At 48.2% G+C, this 23,854-nt stretch overlaps 1 protein-coding gene across 2 annotated transcripts in view; it reads right to left on the bottom strand.

The window, feature by feature from the left end:
- The window catches only part of CDH13 (cadherin 13), a 1,008,030-nt gene that overhangs the window by 127,891 nt on the left and 856,285 nt on the right, over positions 1-23,854 (bottom strand). For both annotated transcript variants that reach the window (XM_029925178.1, XM_029925180.1), the window contains one exon: positions 5,617-5,757. In XM_029925178.1, coding sequence (XP_029781038.1) covers positions 5,617-5,757 — 141 coding nt within the window. The remainder of the gene's footprint in view (positions 1-5,616; positions 5,758-23,854) is intronic.

The following is a 23,854-nucleotide window of genomic DNA, read 5'->3' on the forward strand; positions in this document are numbered from 1 at the left end:
AATCAAAGGTCAGACACTTAACTGACTGAGCCACCCAGGCGTCCCTTTAATCCATATTTTAAATGAAGACGTTAGGATGTTTTGTGCCCCAGTGAATTCCCTACACACATCTACTGCTCTTCCCTGATACTCCAGATGAAAAGGCTGATCTAGATTTTTTCTTTGTTGATGGTAACCGGAGCAAACTTCTTCCAGACCAACCCTCAAATCCAGAATGACTTGACAATATGTATTTAACACAAGAGAACCCCCACCTGTGTGAAAGCCCTGGAGGACCAGCAAGGCAGCCATAATTGTGAGTCCAGGATGGAGCAGGGAGGGAAGCCAGCTCACTGAAGTGAGGCCAGCATCCCGTGGGCTTTTCCCCTGAAGGCATTTTCTACACTGTAATGGCACAGGGACATGAGGCTAGGGATCTGAGCAGGGAATATTGGCTAAGAGGCCAGAGAGCTGAGCAGAGCCTTCAGCAACCTCGTGGGGCTGAGAAAAAAAACTGAAATTCAGGGTCTCTGAGGTGGGAGAGCCTTTGGAAATGTACCAGACTTCCAGTGAGGCCCCCAGAAGGCTAAGAAGAAACCAGGAAGTAGATTTGCCCTCAAAAAAGACTGAAACTCCCCAACAAACCAACTCAAGCCCAGACTTCCTTCTAGTCATCTACTTCTACTCTGACTGGTTTCAGGAAGTAAAAGCAAATCCTTTCTGGTGGACTGTAACATCAGCCAGAGTCCAAAATTACCTTTAAAACATTTCCACATGCGTTATTCAGGGTTAAAAAAAATTCTAGGCAGGCCAAGGGACCCTAACACATGACCAAAATGCAAGTGAAAAACACTGAAAATAGAAATAGATTTAGAAGTGATCTAGATACTGGAGGCAACAGACATTGAATTCAAAGTAACTCTGAGTAATGTCTTTAAAAAATAGATGACATGCAAAATTGCAGCAGAGAACTTTAATCTATAAAATAAACTTCATGGAAATTATATTTAAAGTACATTAGGTGGGGGTGGCTGGGTGGCTCAGTCAGTTAAGCGTCCAGCTCTTGATTTTGGCTCAGGTCGTGATCTCACAGTTTGTGAGTTCGAGCCTGGTGTCACCTCCGTGCTGACAGCACACAGCCTGCTTGGGATTCTCTCCCTCTCTCTCTCTGCTCCTCCCCCACTTGTCCTCTTTCTGTCCAAAAATAAGTAAATAAACTTAGAAAAAAGAAAGTATACTCAATGGAATCAAGAACTTGATAGATGGGCATAAAAGATTAGACACAGCAGAAGAGAGAATTCATGAACTGGACAAGAATGGGGGAATAACAGGACCATAGAAAGTTAATATATATGTATAATTAGAGTCTAAGAAAAAAGGAGAGAAAATGGGTCAAAAGAAATTTTTGAAGAGTTATGAACAAGGAAAATGAATGAAACAAGTATGATAAACACAAATTAAACTATACCTCATATACCGTGATAAAAGTGTTGAAAAGTAAAAAGCAAAGAAATGTTATTAGTCAAACAGATAAAAATATTAGTATCTCTACAGGTGGAAGATCACATCACGTGGAATTAAAACAAACAAAACAACCACATATTCCTATGAACTTTCTAAGAAATGTCCTAATATATGTGGTAACTTCTAGAAGAGAACATTTCCTTGGGCAGTTTTCTAGACATTTTCTTTTTTTTTTTAATTTTTTTTGGTTTCTTTTATTTATTTTTGAGAGACAGAGAAAGACAGCATGAGCAGAGGAGGGTCAGAGAGAGAGGGAGACACAGAATCTGAAACAGGCTCCAGGCTCTGAGCTAACTGTCAGCACAGAGCCCGACGTGGGGCTCGAACCCACAAACCGTGAGATCATGACGTGACCCGAAGCTGGAAGCCAGACGCTCAACTGACTGAGCCACCCAGGTGCCCCTCTAGACATTTTCAAACCCAAATGAGTGCCATTTCTAATCTGGGATGATGACACCTCGACATTCATCTCTTATTGTTTTGTCTTCAAGATCATGAGCACTGTTTCTTCTCTGCTCCTCATACATCCTACTGTCCTAACTCTTCCACACCCCAGAGGCCACTGCACTGGACTGACTTCTCAGGAGTTCTTCCCCTACTAGCGGGATTCTCTTGGCCTGTTTTGCTTTTATTCACAGTGATACATTTTACTGATTCTGCCACCTCGCCTCTAGAATTCCTTCTCCCCTTGAACTCTAGGGTCTTACTCATGCATATCAAAGGGACTGAGCAGGTTTGTAGGTCACTCTAGAGAAAAACAGCAGCCTTTCAACGTGGAGAAGAGACGGCTCTTTGGATAAGAACGTCGGTTGACCTCTTACATTTTATACATATTTTTAATGTTTATTTATTTTTGAGAAAGACAGACAGTTGGGGAGGGGAAGATAGAGAGAGGGAGAGAGAGCAAATGCCAAGCAGGCTCTGTGCTGTCAGTGCAGAACCCGACATGGGGCTCGAAATCATGGATTGGCATGAGCTGAAATGAAATCAAGAGTTGGATGCCTAACTGACCAAGCCACCCAGGGGCCCCAGCCTTTTACATTCCAGAAGCATCATCACTATGATACCATCGTCTTCCACACCACCACCATCTTGCCCGCCACCATCTTCTTCCTCACTGCTTCTATCCCAGCACTGTCCTCACAGTCACCTGCCTTGTTGCCAGTCTTCTCGTCACAATACTCCAGAGAACTGTGGGTGACCAGCATTATCTAAATGCTTTCCATCATTGATTCACTCAATAGTCACAGGAACCTACAGGGGTGGGCTCTACCATCAGCCCCAACAACAGGTGAAGAGAGTAGAGCGTAGGTGGCTCACAGGCTTGGATCCATGGCTGGACTTGAATCCAGTTCTGGTCTCAGAGCCCATCTCTTCCCCTCTGTGTTATACCATCTCCGGCAATTCTGGCATCCTAAATGCACGAATCCTTTTACAACCACCAAGAAAATCATCACCCATTCAGGAACACGTTAGAAAATTTAACTGTGTATTTAATTTATCCAACATTGGATAAAGACTACTTTCAGACAACCTAATATCCTAGAGGGAGCATTTCCTGTACTTGCTGGTTACCGGTTCCTCTCATTTCATTACTTTGTATCTCCATATGAGTTGAGACATCAGCTTCACCCCATGGGAACCTCAAGCTAACTGTCCAATGTCCATTTAAAGAGACGCTCTGTGCTCTTGCCGATGCCCATGAGCGAGCCCATTTTCCATTACGCCACTCAACGTCTCCTACTCTACTTAAGAACTATGTTCAGTTTTTCCTTGAAGTCAGTGGTATCGACGATAATACTTCCAATTTTTCACGCATGGCATCTAGTTTGTGGTTAGGCACATGTTTCTTTCTTCCTGAGTCCCGGGCGCTACATTCAGGGCTATGCTGAGGTGACTAATTAGTCTCACACACCTGGTAGCATTGATAGACCTTCTTACTGTAGACTGGGATTATCCCATTGTTATTTTCATTACTGTGTCTATATTAAGTATTAATGTTCATAGCAGCAATGTCAACAATAGCCAAAACATGGAAGGAGCCTAAATGTCCATCACCTGACGAATGGATCAAGAAGACGTGGTATATATTCACGATGGAGTACTACATGGCAAGGAGAGGGAATGACATATGGCCCTTCGTAGGAAAGTGGATGGACCTTGAGGGTGTCATGCTGAGCGAAGTAAGCCAGGCAGAGAAGGACAGAAACCATATGTTTGCACTCATAGGTCTAGCAGGAAAACAAGAGAGACCTAATGGAGAACCAGGGGGAACAGAGGAGGGAGAGAGAGTTGGGGAGAGAGAGGGATGCAGAACTTGAGAGACTATTGAATGCTGAGAATGAACTGAGGGTTGGGGGGAGGGGGGAGGGGGGAAGACAGGTGGTGGTGATGGAGGAGGGCACTTGAGGGGAAGAGCACTGGCTGTTGTACGGAAAACAATTTGACAATAAAATATTATAAAAAAAAATAAAGCATGTCTTCCAACTTTTTTGGAAACAGGAATTCTGAAGATAAACCAGTACCCCCAGGGAATAGTCCATGGGGCACCAGCTCATGAGACACGATGAGGTCACCCCGGAACTTACTCCTGGGGCCAGATAAGTCTGAAGAACCCTACAAACTGTACCTATACCCCTTAGAGAAACACAAAACAGTTTAAAGTTACCTCAAAGTACTACAGTAAAAGAAATCTTTTTTTTCTATTCAACTCAGTGTTTCCCGTATCTAGTTGACCTTGACGTCTTCCCCTGCCCCACAATGGTGAGACTCGTGAAAGTGGCATTTTGGGGATACGAGTTTGGGCAAGCCGGGAGTAGTGAGCCACCTGTTTTAGCGGTCACAGGGACATGTCCTGGAAAGCAGCAGAAGGAAGCCGTATCAACTGCTTTGGCCTCTGCCATGCTGAGGTTGGATTCCTGAGTGCCCAAGACCCCCCATGGGAGAAGGGGAGATTTGCACCCTCAATGAGTCCTGTGTGTCTGAGGGGCAGGGGAGAGGGCACTGGGGAGCTGGACAGCCCGCCTCTCCTGAGCCACCTGGGGTAGCCCTGGGACTCTCGAGAGAGGGGGGAGTTAACCCCAAATCCAGACATGGGCCTTTCTGTCTGAATGCCAGGGAGGGTGGGAAGCATCAGGCACCGCCCAGGGAGCAGTCGCTTGGCTCACCAGGAGGTATGTTCACATCTCATTTCTGCCACCTCCTCTGCCCATGACCTTGGAGCAGTTATCTAGATTCTTTGAGCTGAAAAGAAGCACCCTTCCTGGCACAAAAGTGGTTAATGACACCAACCTCACACAGTCCAATGAGGCAATGGATGAAGGTGGGGAGCCCTGCTAGTGGTGATGGACACACAGGCTCTACCAATGGCAAGGGCTGTCTTCACCGATTCTACGCTCTGGGTCAGTAAGTGGGGTGTCAGGTCACTGGCTCTGGCCCTGACCCCCAAGGAGCCATGGCATTAGAACATTTCCACCAAAGGTGTGGGGCAAATAACTTCCTTGTTAGGATACAAATTCAGCAACTGAATGTGATTTTGTGTACTCGGCCCGTCCCCTAACACTTGCTCCACTGGAATGAATGGGGACCGGCAGCCATGATCCATAATCATAAAAGCACACGAGGTGAGAGTAAATAACGGCTCTCCTGGACAAGCTAATGCGGCTGTTATTTATAAACTCCTGGGCCACCTTGTTATTGCCAAGAAAATCTGCTTTACCTTCTTGCCGCTGTTCCGTCTGGCCTCTCAATCTGTACTTGCTGAAAAAAATACTTATTGTTATGCTAAACGCACAATGGGCCTCTCATAACTCAGCACTAAATAACACCGATAAAACCATGGAAATGGCGCTTTGGCATTAGAAGTTCTTTTCTTGCAGACTTTAACAAGATTCAGTGCTTTTGTTCGCATAAAGCGCTTTTCAGCTTTACACGCGCACAAAAGATACAAGTATGAGAAAGTATTCCGGCAAAACAGCACCCCCTTCCCCACAAAGCGGTGCTTTGATTTTGCGAACTGGAAGCCAGCCCCGGGCTGCACGTGGCGTGTGGCATTAATCCTGCCCAGCGATCACAGCTCTGAGCCGCAGGGGTGAGGCGGCGCCTGGCACTTACCTCTTTCTTGGTGAATTTTGGAGAGTGATCGTTTTTGTCATCGATCATGATGGTCGCTGTGGCCGTGCCTATTAAGCCGACATCCAGTCCAGCCATGTCTTGGGCCTCGATGATCAGCTCATACTTGGGGTTTTCCAGAGTCTGCAGAGGCAAACACAGACAGGACGGTGTCCGGGTGTGGGCTGCTCTGCCTCCGCCCCATCCTACCCCCCAGGCCCCCTTACACCCACAGAGCTTGTGCCTGTTTGTATGATCGCACCTTTGGAATCTAACACAAGACAGTCCCGATTCATAGACCGGACATGGCCGTGGGGACGGAATCTATTTTCTGTCCTTATCTAAAGGGACATTTGATGCATTTCAGGCTGTTTAGTTTCTGGCTTTGGGAATACAACACATGTTTGATGTTTACACCCAGATATTTAATTTCACTGTGGCCTCATCAAGCAGATCTGGAAAGGAGGCTAAATCTGATGATGAGACTCGGGCTAAGACGGCGGCTCTCGGAACTCACAGTTCCTGAACAACCTGACAGCCAGGCACAGGGTACTGGACGTTGTGCTGAGTCTTTCCAACAAGTGTGTTAAGGCGCAAGTGTGCTCCCGTTTCCCGTGAGAAAATCCCCACTGAGTTGGTACAGAGTCACTTGTGCCGCCCTTCTTTTATGTCATTATGCAGTCATTTTTGTCTTTCATGCTCTGTTAAATTTGGAAAATGCATTTAAATTTTTAAAAACATTTTTACTTTTGAGACAGAGAAGAACAGAGTGTGAATGGGGGAGGGGAAGAGAGAGAGAGAGGAAGACACAGAATCTGCAGGAGGCTCCAGGCTCTGAGCTGTGAGCACAGAGCCCGATGTGGGGCTTGAACTCACCAACTTTGAGACCATGACCTGAGCCAAAGTTGGATGCTCAATCGATGGAGCCACCCAGGCGCCCCGGAAAATGCATTTTAATCCACGATGATCAATACAACACAAGCAATATCGCCTCCCTTAAGGCACATAAGCTTTCGTTTGAATATTTGACAGCACCCGCTGCCATGTTTAAACACTCAGAACAACTACCCAAGTGGCCCTGACCCCAAGATGAGGAGGGCGGTGGTAGGTAAACACCAGTCCCTCCTTTACATTGCCTCTGGGATGGATTTGCCTGCCTGGGGCTAGAGCACTCCGTTCTTCTGGTAAGGCAGCACCCCACTTTTCCTTAGCGGACCTACCCATCACTTATTCTTTGTCCGTGTGGTTTGGGTTGCAATGTTTTTCCCCATCGTCCCCCTGGCCCACTTTTGGAATGAGCCCTGATTAGAAGTAGCGATTAAGTAAGGTGGGCCACCCCAAGGGTACAGCAACTTGTCCTGGCTCAGGATCTCTGACATTTGGGAGAAGGAAGCTCTCTGCCCCTGTGGTCTGAGTCTGGAAACCCTTAGCCTGGGAGCTAGCCTGCGGCAGAGGTGGGGTGGGGAGGCCCATCTGAGAATGAAGCCAAGCTACTGGCAGAACTAGACTTGAACCCTGGACGAAAAGAAATGTTTCCCAGTGATTGCATTAGATCACTTCATCATGCCAGGCCCAAAGCCAGTCTTGCCTGTGGACTTTTTAGCTAATTACAGCATTAATTTTCCTTATTTGCTTAAACCACTTTGGAGTGTTTGCTTAATTACTCACAGGGTTCGTGCTGCATTGCCATCAATAACAAAAATAAAAGGTCCTGCCTGTTGTCAATAGTCCAGTCGGTGCCATGGTTTCAAAGGCTATTGCTTATACCAGCCAAGAATTAAATACCATGAAAAGCAAAAACCAAAAACACAGTAGATCTGCAATTTCCTCCTAAAGCCAAAAGTTTTGCAATGTATATTTTAATAACTCAATGCTAGCTGTCCCCAAAACGTTTCAGTATTTTTAAAGGGCGGCAGGCTCCCTGGGGCATCTTTAATTGGCTGTTTCTTAACTAAGAACTTCTGAGCTCCTAACTTAAGGAGTTCTGTTATATAGTTTGGAAGGCTTTCAACTGTTAGATTTGGGAGAATGAGTGGAAGGTTAATCTACCCCTTGGACGGAATTATCCCCATGTTCCCCTCTGCCCACCTAGCTTTATTGACATATAACATTGTGTAAGTTTAAGATGCACATACGATAATTGGATAAGTGTATATACCGTGAAACGAGCTTCAGGAGGATGGAAGGTCACACCGTTCTCGAATCGCTGAGTGCAGACAGAACTTAACACCAAATCCAGCTCGGGGGGACTCTGGTTGTATCCAGTTCAGTTCCATTTACACTCCAGTTGAAGGTGGAAAATCATCAGCTTCATATAAGTGACCTTCTACTTATCAAAATCCACGAGTTGGATTAGGCGTACTATTTGCCCTAAGTTCTGCAGCGGAACCACATGAATCCAACACATTGGCCCATTTTCAGAATCTTTCCTGAGGGTCTCTGGGCAGACACTGGCCGCCAGCCATGTCTAATGAGTTGTGTAACCTTTTCACTTTTCTAATGAAATGTGGTGCGATTCTGGAAGCATTGAAACATAAAAATAAGAAATTACGAGTGTTTTTGGATATTGAAGAGATTGTGGTAAACTTAATTGTCCTTTTCCCCATGTAATATCACTTATTCCTTGACATCATTTTAAGGGTTGCATAAAATATAATGATATGCATGATATATAATTTACTTCATCATCTTCTGTCACTAGGACTTTTGGTTATTTCTTGTCATTAAACATCTTTGACAATTTCAAATTATACGGCAATGAACATCTTTTTAAAAAATATTTTTAAGTTTTATTTAGTTGAGAGAAAGAGAGAGAGAGAGCGAGCGCACGACCACGCATGAGCAGGAGAAAGAATCCCAAGCAGGCTCTGCACTGTCAGTGTGGAGCCCAATGTGGGGTTTGAACTTATGAACTGTGAGATCATGACCTGAACTGAAATCAAAGAGTTGGATGCTTAACCAACTGAGCCACCCAAGTGTCCCTGCAATGAGCATCTTTATTCAAGAAGCTTTTGATATATTTTGACTATTTTTTTGGAATGATAGATTCCATGAAGTGAAATCACTGAGTCAGAGTATAAACATTTTAATGCTCTTTACAGTTAGCCCTTGAGCAATGCACGTGTTGGGGGGGGCTGAAACCTCATGCTGTTGAACATCTATGTGTAACGTATGAGTCCCCAAAAGTTAACTGCTAAGAACCTCTTGTTGACTGCAAGCCTGACTGATAACATAAGCAATCGATTAACACCTGTTTTGTATGTTATATACATATATTATATGCTGTATTCTTACAATAAAGTCAGCTAGACAGAAGATCACAAGGAAGAGAAAATACTTGTATTGTGTTGTATTTACTGAAAGAAATCCACATATTATCCACACAGTACAAACTGGTGTTGTTCAAGGGTCACTAGCGCTTACCCTGAAGATCCGACCAATTTTCCTATCAGTCCTACCAAAACATTTAGGATCCCAGGTCTGGCCCATCCCTAAAAAACAGCTGGTTTTGCTGCATGAAGCAAACCGGTGGCCGAGCGTGATTCCGTGGCAACGATCTATCTGACAGGGCTGCGGATTCCTCGCGGCCCTGGCCGGCTCCAACATACAATGTGGGTCACCACGGACACGCACAGTGATGGTAGTGGACACGTGCTGCTTTGGTTTCCCAGCGTCCATCCCTCTTCCCTCGGACCCATGCTGTAATTCCTTTGGGGACATCACCCCTTCCTCCCTCTCCGCATAGGTGGAATTCAGGTAGGGTTGACTCTGGCTGTGATCTAGGGATGGTCACGTGGCTCAGGCCTGGCCAATCGGGGGTCTCCCATTCTCCTGATCTTGTGATGAGCACATAACCCAAGTTAGGCCAGCCAGGATCGAAACGCAATTCTAGGACATACTTCTTTGAGTACACTTAGGTAAACCAAGTTCTCTTTTGGGGCGCCTGAGTGGCTCAGTCGGTTGGGCCTCCGGCTTCGGCTCAGGTCAGATCTCACGTTCGTGGGTTCAAGCCCCGCGTCAGGCTCTGTGTGCTGACAGCTAGCTCAGAGCCTGGAACCTGCTTCCGGTTCTGTGTCTCCTTCTCTCTCTGCCCCTCCCCCTCTCATGCGCTGTCTCTCTCTGTATTAAAAATAAATAAAACATTAAAAAAAAAAACAAAAAAACCCCAACAAGTTCTCTTTCTGTTTACAGGTGGCGTGGGATATAAATCTGGAGCTTGGGGTGGCCATTTGCAACCACCCAGAGAAAGTCAGCCCAAGAGAGAAGAGAACACAGAGCTGAGAGGTAGAGATGGCGTTCCTTCAGCCTCACTTGAGCCACTTAATAATCATCTTTGAAGCCAGAATTTTCCCTTCATATTTTGTGAGTTCTGTGAGCTAATAAATTTCTCCTTTCCCTAAGACATCGAAATTAAATGTTCCATGAGTAGCAACAAGAGAGTTTTGACTAATACCGCGACGGACACCGTGATCAATTATCTGGTTATTTGCAAGGAAGTGTGAGAGCTATTGTATCATACCGCAAGGTCGCAATAGGCTCCTCATAACAGCGCTGCAATCATTTCTTGAATACATTATTTTGCCTTTTAACATGTTCCCCTCCACAGAAACATTTTTTTTTTCCGACCAGAGAAAGTTCTAATTTTTTCCTTCATTAGTCTTTGTGTCCATTTAGCTGGAAGTTATTAAACATCAAGTCTAAATATTGTGCTGGGGATACAGGGATGGGAAAACAGAGGCCCCTTCTTCAAGGAGCTGAGGGACGTTCAGGGCCAAGGGCAGCAGATGCACGTGGAACTGTGACAGAGTAGAGACATGGTTGAGCAGACACACATACAAATCCTCATGACAGCTCAAAGGGAAGGACACACTGGCTTTACCGCTCTTGTAACTTCACAAATTTTATAAACATTTAAAAAAATGAACTAGACAATTCCTGTCTCCTGAAGTAAATAAAACTTTATGACTGCAATGAGCAATAGATTGACTAACCCAGTAGGAAATCAATTAGATGATTAAGGAGATAAATTGCAAGGTTTGGGCTGAGATGTTCCCAAAGTCTCGATTTTCTGGCAAACTCAAGGCTACTATTAAGACATGTTTTTATTATGGGAGGACTTTCCAGTGACTCTAAGGAAGCTGGGAACAATATAGTCATTTCCAGAGTGGAAGGTGAGGACTCTCTTCCAGGCTTCTCCAGCCCCACCTCCAGGAGGTAACTCTCACTAGTGGTCTGTGGTCTCCTTCCTTACCTCCCCCACATCACACACATGCTTGTGTGCGCACACACACATTTTATATGCACACATATATATTTTTTTATATTTTAAGATTTATTTATTTTTTGAGAGAGAGACACACAGTGTGAGTGAGGAGGGGCAGAGAGAAAGGGAGACACAGAATCCAAAGCAGGCTCCAGGCTCTGAACTGTCAATACAGAGCCCGACACGGGGCCCGAACTCATGAACCATGAGATCATGACCTGAGCCAAAGTCGGATGCTTAACTGACTGAGCCCCCCAGGTGCCCCGATATGCACACATATTTAAATAAATAATGCCATTCACACAGCTGTGCAAGTTGTTTTGCTCTATCATCCTGCCCTTAGTCATTATAGATCTGTCTATTCTGATCATCTCCTCTATGACAGCCGCCATTTTCCCTGCGGGATGGTCACCCATCCAGTTGTTTCCAAGTTCTCTTCTTTTTTTAAAAAAAGTGTATTTATTTGAGAGAGAGAGAGAGAGAATCCCAAGCAGGCTCCACATTGTCAGCACAGAGCCCGAAGTAAAGCTTGAACTCACAAACTATGCGATCATGTCCTGAGCTGAAGTCAGACGCTTAACCAACTGAGCCACCCAGGCACCCCCCAAATTTCTCTTCTTTAAAATCAACTCTTAAGATAAAAAGTCCACTGGGCTATCGGTATTTGGGGATTTTTTTCCCTGTGAGAAACATTATTGCTTCTGCAATGACACCAGTAGCAAAAACCGAACAACCTCCTTGGAAAGCTGAAAGCCTGAGAAGAGAATGTCACCTGAACCCCCTCGCTCTTAGGCAAACAGCATCCACTCAGCTCTGACCTACTTCCCACGCCTGCTGCGCCTTCTCCAGGAAGCCTTCCGTGAATCCCCAGCTCTTGCGGTCACTCTCAGGTGAAGTGCGCGTCCATGTGCTCATGTCTGTGTGCTTGGCTGTCCCTTGCCCTCAGTCCTCTGCTGAAGACACCTAAGTAGCCCACGGCCGCCCCATTCTCTAGGAAGGACTGCTGATGTGGAGAAATGGGCCCGGGTGGCTGCGTGTCAATGACTCTCTCCCTCGTGCTGACTGGCCACATGGAACTCTCTAGTCTCCACTGGGACAATCTGATTCTGGGACTGCGGGCACCGGGGAGACAGAAGACACGTTTACTCCCGGGCTCTGGAAAAGGGTTTTGCCTTCTTGAATGCTTGGGGGGACACCTCCCCCCCATGGTACTGGTGTCTGCCCACGAGGGAGGCACCCCGCCTCTGGGGGCCGAGCCCTTCAGCTGTCCGGCTGGCCCGTCTCTCAGCGGGTGAGCTGAACAGGGTGCGGGAGGCCTCACTGTTCTCTGAAGACCGAGTGGCTCTCTCTCAGCACGAGGACCTCAAGCGATGCTTGTGTTTATGTCTCGTAAGTCTTTCAGGGCTCACTGGGGACACCAGGGTGGTCACCTCCCGGAGAAAGAGCTTTTCAGGGAGCTCCTGGGGGGCCCAGTCAGTTAAGCGTCCCATTTTTGATTTCAGCTCAGGTCATGATCTCACGGTTCGTGAGTTTGAGCCTTGCATCAGGCTCTGCACGGACAGCGTGGAAACTGCTTGGGATTCTCTCTCTCCCTCTCGCTCTGCTTCTCCTCTGTTCATGCTTTCTTGCTCTCAAAATAAACAAATAAACTTAAAAAAAAAAAAAAGAAAGACAGAGTCTTTCAGGCTGAGTTAGGCGGATGGTACTGTTCTAACCAGAAAGATAGGAGCTGCACGGCTAAGATCTGGGACAGAACAGCCTCCCGGCTCTGACTTGTCCCTTGATTCTGGAACATACCCTGGGGTTTGCCAGGAGAGTCTTTTTGGCCCCGAAGCCAGCCAGCATCAGTTTCAGTGGCCTGGACCCAAAGGGACCTGTGGTAAGCCAAGGCTGTGGGTTCGCCAAATCCTATTTCTTTTCATTCCAGGGTACCCAGCTAGGTGAACTCGTAGGACTGATCCTGGCTGATGGAATATGGGCAGAAGTGACTCTGGTGTGGCCCCCGCAAACCTCCCACAGAATCCTCCATGTTTTCCATTTCCTAGAAAGGAAGAGGCCTGGATCTCTAAAACCAAAACATTAATTGTTTTCTTTTTTTTAAGAGAGAGAATGCACGTGCACAAGTGGGGGAGGTGCACAGAGAGAGGGAGAGAGAGAATCCCAAGCAGGCTCCACCCTCTCCATGCAGAGCCCGATGTAGGGCTTGAACTCACAAACTTCAAGATCATGACCTGAGCCAGTCTGATGCTCAGTGGACTGAGCCGCCCTGCACCCCAAGCATTCTTTAGCTTTAAGGGAAGTTCACCGAAGAGCTTAGCCCATCCTGACTAACACGAAGGCTGTGTTCCCTGTTTGGATTTATTCTGAATGGCCATTTACTATCCCCTGAAGTGAATGACAAAGTTTTCAAGGGCAGGGACCATGCGTTTGACCCCACCCCCTAGCCGGTACGCAGCAAACAAGGTGGGCAATTTACTTCCATTATCGTTAATGATGATATATTACTGTTGCCCTGAACTAAATTATATCTCAAAGGCCTGAACATATTGTGGCATTTCCAAACCAGAGTCATTTATTCTCGGGGAATGGCTTATACTTTGGGGAGCTCTAGCTCAAGGAGATAGGATTTTATTTTGACCAAGGAATGTACTGTGTCAAAACCAGGAACATTAAATCGGCTGCTCTGGTTTTCTTTTCAGTTATTTGATCTGTAAGACAAATCTGAGAGCCAGGCTGCTCTCTTGGTTTGCATTCTGCAGTCCTGCACCTGGTAGGTTTGCATTCTGCAGTCCTGCACCTGGTAGGTTTGCATTCTGCATTCCTGCACCTGGTAGGTTTGCATTCTGCAGTCCTCCATTGTGATGTGTGCAATCTGGAGTCAAGCACTCGCTCTCTCCTCTTGGGTGTCAACTAGCTACCAGTTAACAGATATCCTAGAAACAAAAGGAAGACGGCATAGCTACCAGAAAAATCCTTGGGTGTATCTCCCCAGACACAGGACAAATTCCCTGATCACACTGTTTTAACCACCGCACATTTCATTTAGAAAAAAACAAGAATCGAGCCTTGTCATTAAATACGGCATGTAATCGATCGGCAGAACCTTGATGTTTTACAGAGCCGCGGCGACATTCAGACGAGTGTGCATTTAACGGAACATTTATCACTAATAACAAGCATAATGATGGCTGTGGGGGGACATCAACAGATAAAAGATATGTGGAGAAAGGTTTTGCCATTAACCCACAGGGCACCCCACCATTCTCTTGCATTGTCTTGAACACATGCCCACACCTCTCTTTACGTTTTGTCCCAACTGGATGTCTTCCCACGGCCCCCCACTTTTCCTCAATGTTGACATTTCTACTTCTATTTCTTTTTCTTTCACTTTTGTTTACTTTATGTAATAGGTAGTAAGAGTCTCAAAAATCTTTCCTTTCTTCAGATGTTTGATGCCCTTGCGAAACTTTTGGTCTTTGAGCTTGAATGTGGAGCTCTACCCCATCAATAATACGACTTTCTTGCAGTGCATTTTGAACTTCTTCTGAAGATTGAATCCAACCAATCCATACCTCTGGGAAACCTAGAATCTTCAACAAAAGATATAGAGCCTTTCATGCATGGCCCAAAGTGCTGTCTCTCGGCTAACTCATGGTCATGGTCCAGGGAAAGCTTTGGACAGAAGCCATGAGCTGGCTAATGGATGCAGCACCACAGTGCCCCTCATGGTCGGGGCCACCATCTTTGGGTTTTCTACCACTATTCCTTCCAGTCTCAGTCCTGCCCATTTGCCGTTGGTCACTCTTCACTCCACTGGAGCACCCAAAAAGCAAGGACCTGACTACAAAGCACTTAGGAAGTGGCTCCACCACCTAGTAGCTGAGCAACCCGGTCAAGTTACTTAACCTGTTTTTGCTCAGTTTCTTCTGGAAAGTCTTTTAAAAGTGTGGTAAGAAAGAGAGGAATAGTCAAAAGGTATTGAATGCTGCTGACAACCACTGAACGAGCCTGGAAATGGATCTTCCCCGGTCACACCTTCTCACGGTGCTGCAGATTTGGGCCAAACACACGGATTGCAGCTTTGTGAGAGCCCACGAGATAAAGGATACAGCTGAGTCATGTCCAGATTCCCGAGCACAGACACTGTGAGGTAATAAATATCTATGATCGGAAGTCATCATGTTTTGGGGGTAATTTGTTATGCAACAATAAACAACTAATCCAATTTTTCCCCAGCACTTAATCACAGTCTGTCATGTTCTTGTTTATTGATTGTTTGTTTGTTGGTTGTCTTAACTCTGCCCATTTGAACTTCACGAGGTCAGGGACCTTGTCTTGTGGAGAGCTTTGTCTCCCACGTCCTAACTCAGTGCCGGGCGCATCATCAGAGTTCCACAATAAGTAGTCGATTATGGATATGTTTTACTAAAATAACAAATCACACAGAGTGGTGCGTGTGTAATGCTGGACAACAGGCTCTCCAGGTTTGTAGTGTCGTTCAGTCTCGGTGGCTTAAATACTCCTACTGTGGCTGATTCCAAGCTACCAACATGATGTGGTCAATTGCATGGCTGGAAAGTGGTCAGGTATCCACCAGGGGACTTGGAACATTTCCCCGCAGGTAAGGAGAGACTACTGTGCATGCAATCAGTTATCGTGAGGCCGTCAGAGCTGGCGCTAGCTTATCCATGGGCTATAGGAATCAAGGACACCTGTAAGAATCTTTTTTGAGAAATCCCTTTGTGTAACAGCGGGGCACCCGGGTGGCTCCATCGGTTAAGCGTTGGACTTTGGCTCAGGTCATGATCTCACGGTTGGTGAGTTCGAGCCCTGCATTGGGCTCTGTGCTGACGGCTCGGAGCCTGGAGCTGCTTCTGATTCTGTGTCTCCGTCTCTCTCTGCCCCTTCCCTGCTCGTGCTCTGCCTCTCTCTCCTCAAAAATAAAAGAATGTTTTAAGAAATTTTAAAAATTCTTCTAAAAACTCCCTTTGTTGTCTAACATATAAGGTATTGTTAATGAGAAATACTGGCATGAGATCAATAGCACAGATATCACGTGATTCATTTACATCAGCCTGACCCAGGCTGAGCAGTGCAGACCCCTTATGACACGGCAGCTGGTCAGGGACCACACATTCTTCTCCGGATTAGCTGCACCTGACACCCGGTCTATAAATACTGCAAACAGATTGGTGAGAACATTATCTGAAGCAGAACGAGTTGTAGTCTGTCTGGAGTTTGATTTATCCACTCTGGCCACACAACACTGGGGACAGGTAGTCCATAAATCCAGCCGGAACCACATACATTTCCTTGTAAAATGTGCCCTATTCCCGCAGACGGCCAGTGCCCTTCCTCCATCTTCCCACGTGAGAGCGCGAGACTCTTTGACTTGTGTTTGTCTCTAGGCCTCTGTTCACCTCGCTCCTCGGCGCTAATGGGAACATTCATGATGTTGGCTGTCACCTGCTGTGTTTTCATTCCCGGCTGGGGTCTTCTGGGTAAGGAGAAGGCCGAGCTCATTTCTCCAGATTTACTGGTTGCTGACAAAGCCAGCAGGGTGGGGAAGAAGCAGGGGAAATAAACACTGCCTCTTAGAAATAGGTCGTTGGAATAATGTAAGTGATAGATTTCAGGTGGAGGGACAGCAAAATCAAATAAAACATCTCCAGGAGCACCGTACATCTTCCGATGTTACTGATGAGTTACAGTAAATAAAGGGCCAATGGCATTCGGAGCGTACTTGGAAAAATCACCCTCTTTAGACCCAAGAAGGGAAGCGTTTGACATTCAGGTTGACACCACTGAAATACTGATACAGCGTCTGCTAGACTCAGGTAACACTGCTTGGATGTGATGATTTTTGGTGCATTTATATTCTAGATAAATAAATAAAAGTCGAGGTGCAATGAGATAAATATCACCCTAAGAGTGCCAGCTGAAATCTGAGAAGGGGGTCAGAAAACCGGTGTCAGGAAGGCCGTATGGGGTTTATTTCACTTACCAAACATTTACTGAGTGGTTACTATGTATGGGACTTTGGGCTAGATGGCACTGATAAGGAAAGGGAACCACATGGAGGTCAAAATAATCTCCAGAGGGGCGCCTGGGGGAACTCAGTCGGTTAAGCGTCTGACTCTTGATCATAGCTCAGGTCATGATCTCACAGATCGTGAGATGGAGTCCTGCTATCAGCACGGAGTCTGCTTGGGATTCTCTCTCCCCCTCTCTCTGCTCCTCCCCAACTCATTCTCTCTCTGTCTCTCAAAATAAATATAGTTTAAAAGAGAAGATAAATAACCCCCGGTTACTTTCAGTATGATGAGACAGGAGTAAGAAGAACACTGAGGCATCACGCAGGAGAGGCCACGTGATCCAGACATGGGGGGTGGGGGCATTAGGGACACATTCCTGCCAAAAAGAATAACCTCCTACGGGATTAGAAATGGGGTCTTGACGTGGAAATGAATTACTAGGAGAGAAGAGGGGGACTATTCATCCTAAATGCCATTAAATTCTGTCATTCAATAACAACTAAAGGCTGATTCTGATTCAGGTCAGGACACTGTGGGAACAAGAAATATAAAATATAATCCCCACCTTCTTGGAACTCCGAGCCTGGCTGCCTATAAAGCGTGGGCGAGCGGCTCCACAAGGCCCTAGGCGGCCCGTGCCGAACATGTGGTCAGTGGGTCCGGGTGTGAAAGGCATGGCTGGGGCAGGGGGCCTACGGTGGCATCTCGGTGGCTTGGGGTTAATGCAGGCTGGAGCTGGGTTTCGGAATATGGGTGTGAGGGGGGAGCACTCGGAGCGGGAAGGAGCCCCTGGGAACCAGCGTGGAGGCGGCCCCTATGACAGGGTCACTGGTGTGGCTGGAGTCAAGGTTTGTGAGCTGTCGGGACACAGCTTACTGGCTCTTGAGAGTATCTCAGAGGTCCTGTGGGCCAGGCCCGCCTCCAAGGCTCAAGGCGAGGAACCCGAGTAAGGAAATCCTGCAATTTCGCAGGTTTGTCAGTCTCAGAGAAGGAAATACAGATCCTAAAAGATGGAGCAAAATTAACTGTAAAGTACTCTTTCTCTATGCTCTTTATGTTTCCACAGCCCACTGTTTACTCCGGGAGCCCGTGCTTCCTAACGTTTGGGCAATTGTCACGGCAGCGTTAAGCCTGGTACCGGTAGGTGCTTCAGACATGTTGTCTGAGTCGGAGTTTCCTGGGCTTGCGTATAAGAAAGCCCTGGTGGGCGCACCGAAACACAGCTTCTCTGCCCACTTCTGGGGCTTCTGGCTCAGGAGGTCCAGGCGAGGGCCAAGGCCACGCACTTCCAGGCAGTTTCCAGGCGAGGCTGGTGCTGCTGATCTGAGCACCGCTCTTGGATTAGCACCATCCCAATGAGCATTTGCTAAAGACAGGCCAACATGCCCTCTTACAGATTTTACCTGAAACTCCCGTTTGTGAGACAATTTAAAGAAAACCAGGAAGCACTGTTTGCTAAACTTTTCCTTTCTTTGCCTTTTCCATAGATACTCCCTTCAAGACACTAAGTAGCTGCTTCCGGAATCATCTTCTAGATGTTTCTGTGTGGATGTTCTCCCTCGGCTTCCGTGGGCCAGTGGCAGCTCCTGCTCCCTTGCAACACGGCCCTTCCTCCTGGACCCGCAGCTCAAGCTGCCCCCCTGGGTGGCCCTCGGCAGCCCCCCTGCCCCCCCACTTCAGACAGCCAATGGGCAGGTGCTGCTGATTTGGCCCCACCCCCTCTGGAGGACACCCGCTTTCTCTATTACTGCCGCCGCCATGCCTGACCTCCAGCTCCCCCAGGATTTCTCACCTGACGTGTTCCAGCAACTCCCAGACCAGCCCCTCTGCTCCCTTCCAAACCCCGCTCCGCCCCACGCCAGCCAGAGTGAGCCTCTGGAACCATCACCTGGCCCCAGGGCCCTCCTGCAGACACTCCAGTGGCTCCTCAGCGGCTACAGGATAGCAGTCAAGTTCCTCAAGCACACAAGATGCACTTGTCTGTGGCCCGACCTCCTAGCATTCCTCAATCACAGTTATGGTCCCAGAACACCGGACTCGGAGCCATTCCACCTGCTTGGGTCATTCCTACATCTTCGTTCACATGGTGCCCTGTGCCTCAGAGGCCGTCTCTACACACATTTCACCGCCCCCCCCCCACCCCCCAATGCCGAAAGCTACCTGTCCAAAGCCATATATATTTTCTTAGATGTTGCTTCCCCTAAAGTTTTCCTGCTCTTCCCAAAGTTACTCCTTCTGTGTTAGCCCTGTCTATGCATCACAGCGGATGTTCTCCTCTTGGTTGACTTCCGACACTTACAGCAATTTCCTCTTCACGTGTCCGTCTCTGGAGTACGCTGAGATGCTCAGTGTCAGGTTCATATGTCAAGCATGATGCACGGTGGAGGTGAGCTCTAAATGCCATCCAGCTTTTGCACCTTTTAAACCTTTTGTGGTAGGCAGAATAATGGTCCCCAAAGTTGTCCATGTCCTATTCCCTGAAACCTGTCACTAGGGTACCTTATATGTTAAAAAGGGGCCTTGAAAACGTGATTTGGTAAAGGGTCTTGAGACCAGATTATCCTGGATTATCTAGGTGGGTCCAAAATAATCACAAAGTGTCGTTATAAGTGGGGGTGGGCAGGAGGGTCAGAGTCAGAGGAGATGTGACAACAGAAGAAGGGAGGGAGGAAGGGAAGGAGAGGGAGAGCCATCTGAAGACGTTGGGTATCCAGCTGGTCTTACAGATGGAGAGCAGGGCCCTGAGCCCGGGGACGCAGCAGCCTCCGGAAGGCAGGTCAGGCAAGGGGGCCGACTGGAGAGCTTCCAGAAGGAACCAGTCTTCTGAGACCTTGGTTTTACCCCAGTGAAGTTTATTTTGGACTCTGGCTTCCAGAACCATGTACTGTTTGAAGCCTCGGATTTTGTGGTCGTTTGTTATGACAAGCACAGGAAATGATCTTCTCCGGGGATTGGCCCTTGAGTGGCCCGGAGAAGGGAGATGCTCACCAGCCCCCCACACCTTCTGGAACTCGTCACCTGCGACCCTCCTCCATTTCACTTCCGGCTGCCTCCTTCCCAGAGTAGCACGCACTACCTTTCCTGGGGAAAATATTTCCACGTCAATCCTTTCGCGTGTAATGTCAGCCAGACCCTTCCCACAAAATCTGTCTAGTAGGAAGATGAAGACCCTCTCATCTACCAAGTGGTAAATACCAAATCGGTTTACTGGAGAATCTTCTTTTCAATATATGTGTTTTCCAGCATGTGAGTGAGTCACTTTCTGAGTATTCACCGTGGGCCTCTGTGGGGGCGAGGACCCCAGCTCTGACTTATTCCTGCTCTGTCCCCAGTGCCCCAAGACCTGGCCTTGAGGCCGTCATTGGCGCTCTCTGAAATGAAACGGAATGAATTCTAAACCCCTCAGGGAAAAGTCACACAAGGAGCAGTGCAGTGCCTGGCACTTTCCATTAATGTTTGATGCGTGAATAAATCAAGGGATGGTTGGGGTGATCCCTATACAGAGATGGTCGCTTTTTGGGGTTGCAGGGGGCGCCGGACCAAACGCAGGGACTGGCAAGGTTGGACGGTCTGAACTGTCTCTGGACAGCCAGCATATGCAGAGCAGGGTAGGGTTGACGTGGCTCTGGCTTTCTGAGAACCAGCAGGGAAAGGCCTTCCCAGCCTTGGCCTTACCCCCTGGAGAGGCATCCGCGCCCAGGGAGGACTTTCCATGCTCTGGAGCCGGTGCGCTGGTCTCTCCCTCAACCTCATGTGGATACCGCATGGCCGGCCCAGCGCCGGGCTCACCTCCTGGCTCGTCACGCCCCCTGGGGTGTCTAAGATGGAAGGGGACAACCGAATTCCAGATCCTCAGCCACGGGTTCAGATCCGAATGCCCTTTCCAAAAACGGGGGGGAGGGGACACGAAAATGTGGCTCAGATGCGCCTCAGCGAACTCAGCCGGGGGCTGTGGCAGGTGACCCTGGGGGGCCGTATCTGCCACCGCGTGGTATCAGGAAGCTGTTATTCCTGTTGTACGCCAAGCACCCTGAGAAAGCAAATAGCTTTTCTTGGGTTTCGATTTATTACCATCTAAAATGTCATTCTCTGTATGGGTAATAAAAGGTAATACGTTTTATGGTGGCTCCTTATGTTAAGGTTTTATGAAATCTGTTATTAAATGATCTGCATAGAATCTAAATGAACCTTATTAGGTTACACGGAACGGCGAGGTGGGTTTTGTTCCTTCGCTCTCCCCCGAATCCAGCGCAGTTAGAAGGGCCGCCCTCTCTCTGCGTCTTTTCTAATCACACAGCAGAAGGTAATGCTTTTAAGGGTCAGACTAAAAATTGCGTTCTGCTGCGTAATCGGCTTCGCAAAGTTACATACTGGTCAAAACGTCCAGAGAATTCAATTACTGACTCCCAATGGCAAACGCACGAGACCATCAAGGGTTGGGGGATGTTTCTAAAGTTAGGTCCTAAATGTCTGCGACTTGGCGCACTTTGTTTTACAAGCTCTGCCTGATACCGGTCCGCTGCATGTTAATGGCCCCTGCCCGTTAATTTCAGGCACTTAATCAGGATCACCTCCTCTTCTTAGGAAAAGCGCAGTCCGAGCCAGCTTCTTTAAGCCAGATTCGGCCACCGTGTCATGGAGCCTGTCCCCATTTCACTCGTGATCTCCTGAGCAAGTCCGCCATCCGGGGTGACTTTTAATCAGTATTGTGCGTTTTCGCTTAAGTCAAATGCATTTTTATGCAAAGCTGACTTTGGTGTGGCGCTCTCGTGCTGGTAATAATTCCAGGTGGCTTTCAAAACAAAGGACCTGCTGAGAGAGTAATGAATCAGCGCCGACACCCACCCACTCCACCGGTGGACAGGAGAGCGATTCAAGACACCGCCACCGTGCTGTCACTGGGTCATACTCTTTGAAAATAAACTGAACTAATTCTAAATCATGTGAGGGGAAAAAAAAATCACAGAAGATGGATTCCAATTATGCCGCTCCTGTTGTTCCATAAGCAAATTCGTATGCCAGGGAGAAGAGGCAACGAGAACAACCAGGCCACGGATTGTTCTGGAAGGTTCTCCCTTTGATTTCATGTCTGGCACCATTAGTCCTTTGAATCGCCTTCCTTCAGCAACAAGGCCACTTAACCAACTGTGGTTCCCCGGCCCTGTTCCCACGAGCAGCCCTTTTGTGATCTTGGCTTCATTGTTCCTTTTGTTCTGGAAACCGTCTTGGCTCTGCTTACAGGACATAAGCCTATCAGCACCCCTGACTGTTACCTGAGCAAGAAGTCTGATGTTAGGATTAGTGTTAGGTCTTGCCTTCCGCCGGCTCAGCCTCGCAGACAGACAGAAAGGTGATAAAGACAAGTGTGTTTTCCTTCACAAACAATAAAGCCCACCAAATGCCCTTGGAGGGCTCTTCTCCATTTTATTAAAAAAAAAATAACAATAAATAGAGTTTTCTCCATCCCCTCCAGCTCCTCTCTCCAGATTTCCTTTCAAAGTAGGGGAGGACTGGACTCTAGTACCAGTCTCTTTGGGACAGAATCCCAGTGTCTTAGTCCTGGTCCCAGGGAGGGGGACAGAACTCAGCCCTGGCCCCGGGGAGGGGGGACAGAACTCAGCCCTGGTCCCAGGGTGGGGGGGACAGAACTCAGCCCTGGCCCCGGGGAGGGGGACAGAACTCAGCCTGGGGAATACGCCTGCGTGTCTCGCTCTCCCTCCTCATTCCAACCCTCGCCTGTGGCCCTCCGCAAGTCCTCGTGCCGGGCCAGCCCCGCTGGGTCCCACAGACCCTCTGTCATTACCACAGTCATGGCTACATCTAGGGAGCACTCAGTATATGCCAGAAACGGCACTCAGTACCCTGTGTGTGAATGACCTCAGCGGGTCCTCATGACCTCCACGTGCCTGCTGTTGTTCCCACCCTAGAGGTGAGAATCGTTCTGCGCAAGGTCACATGGTGGAGCTGAGCCTGAACCCAGGATCCTGGGTTCAGTCTATGCTCCAAACAGTTACATGCCGAAGTCTACTCAGCACCTGCACGGGGGTCCAGAGCCTCCCTCCGTGGAAGCCTAAGCAGCCCATATGGGGACCCATTTCCTAGCCGTTCAGATCAGCCTATATGAGTCGGGCTAGAAGGACCGCGGCTCATTTTGGATAGGCTGCCAGTCACAGGGAGCGCTTTGAACGATCTCTATCCGAGTGTCTAAAGGTCTGTCTTCTGCAGACCCCATGGGTCCCCACAGCTTCGGGTCCACCTGCCGCCGTTGGCCTGACAGCTACAACTACCACCCATCTCTTCTGTGTCCAGATCTCTCCTAGCGTCCAGGTCCGCACTTCTAACGGCTTGACACTTCTACCCCAATGCTTCCCACGCACCGCAAACGCGGCGGGTCCCCAAGCCAACTCAGCACCTTCCCAGCCAAGCACAGTCCTTTCCTGTCCGGTTGATGGTGTCACTCTCCACCCAGGGAACCCGCCCGGAGATGCCTGGCACCCTCGTCCCCACCGCGTCCCACGGGGCTGCTTCTCTCTTGAAAGAGGACTCTGACATTACCCCAGCCTGCTCTCTCTCCCTACGTGCCCTTGACTCAGCTTGCGTGATGGTCATGTCTCCCTTCGATGCTACTTCCTGGGTAAGCAGAATATAAATGTAGAGCAGCTGGGGAAGGGGTTAGAGCGTGCGTGAAGGTGGGGAGGGGGCGTGTCCCTGAGGGAGGAAGACCCCCTCACCCACCCACTGCCAGGCCAGCCCTGGGTGAAGCCATGACCGCTCCTTGGGCAGCGAGAGATTTCTCAGGCTGACTCGCTGTGTGCGAACCAGACTCCAGGGCATCCTGTACCATCGGACACCTGCATCCCTCATAAGCGCCGGGACTCTATTCGAGGGACATGCGGGTGGTCCATCCACTTCATTTTTTCACAGATTCTGTTCCCTTTGCCCG

Source organism: Suricata suricatta, chromosome 16 (genome assembly GCF_006229205.1).
Source record: "Suricata suricatta isolate VVHF042 chromosome 16, meerkat_22Aug2017_6uvM2_HiC, whole genome shotgun sequence".
In the NCBI taxonomy this organism is placed as follows: domain Eukaryota; kingdom Metazoa; phylum Chordata; class Mammalia; order Carnivora; family Herpestidae; genus Suricata; species Suricata suricatta.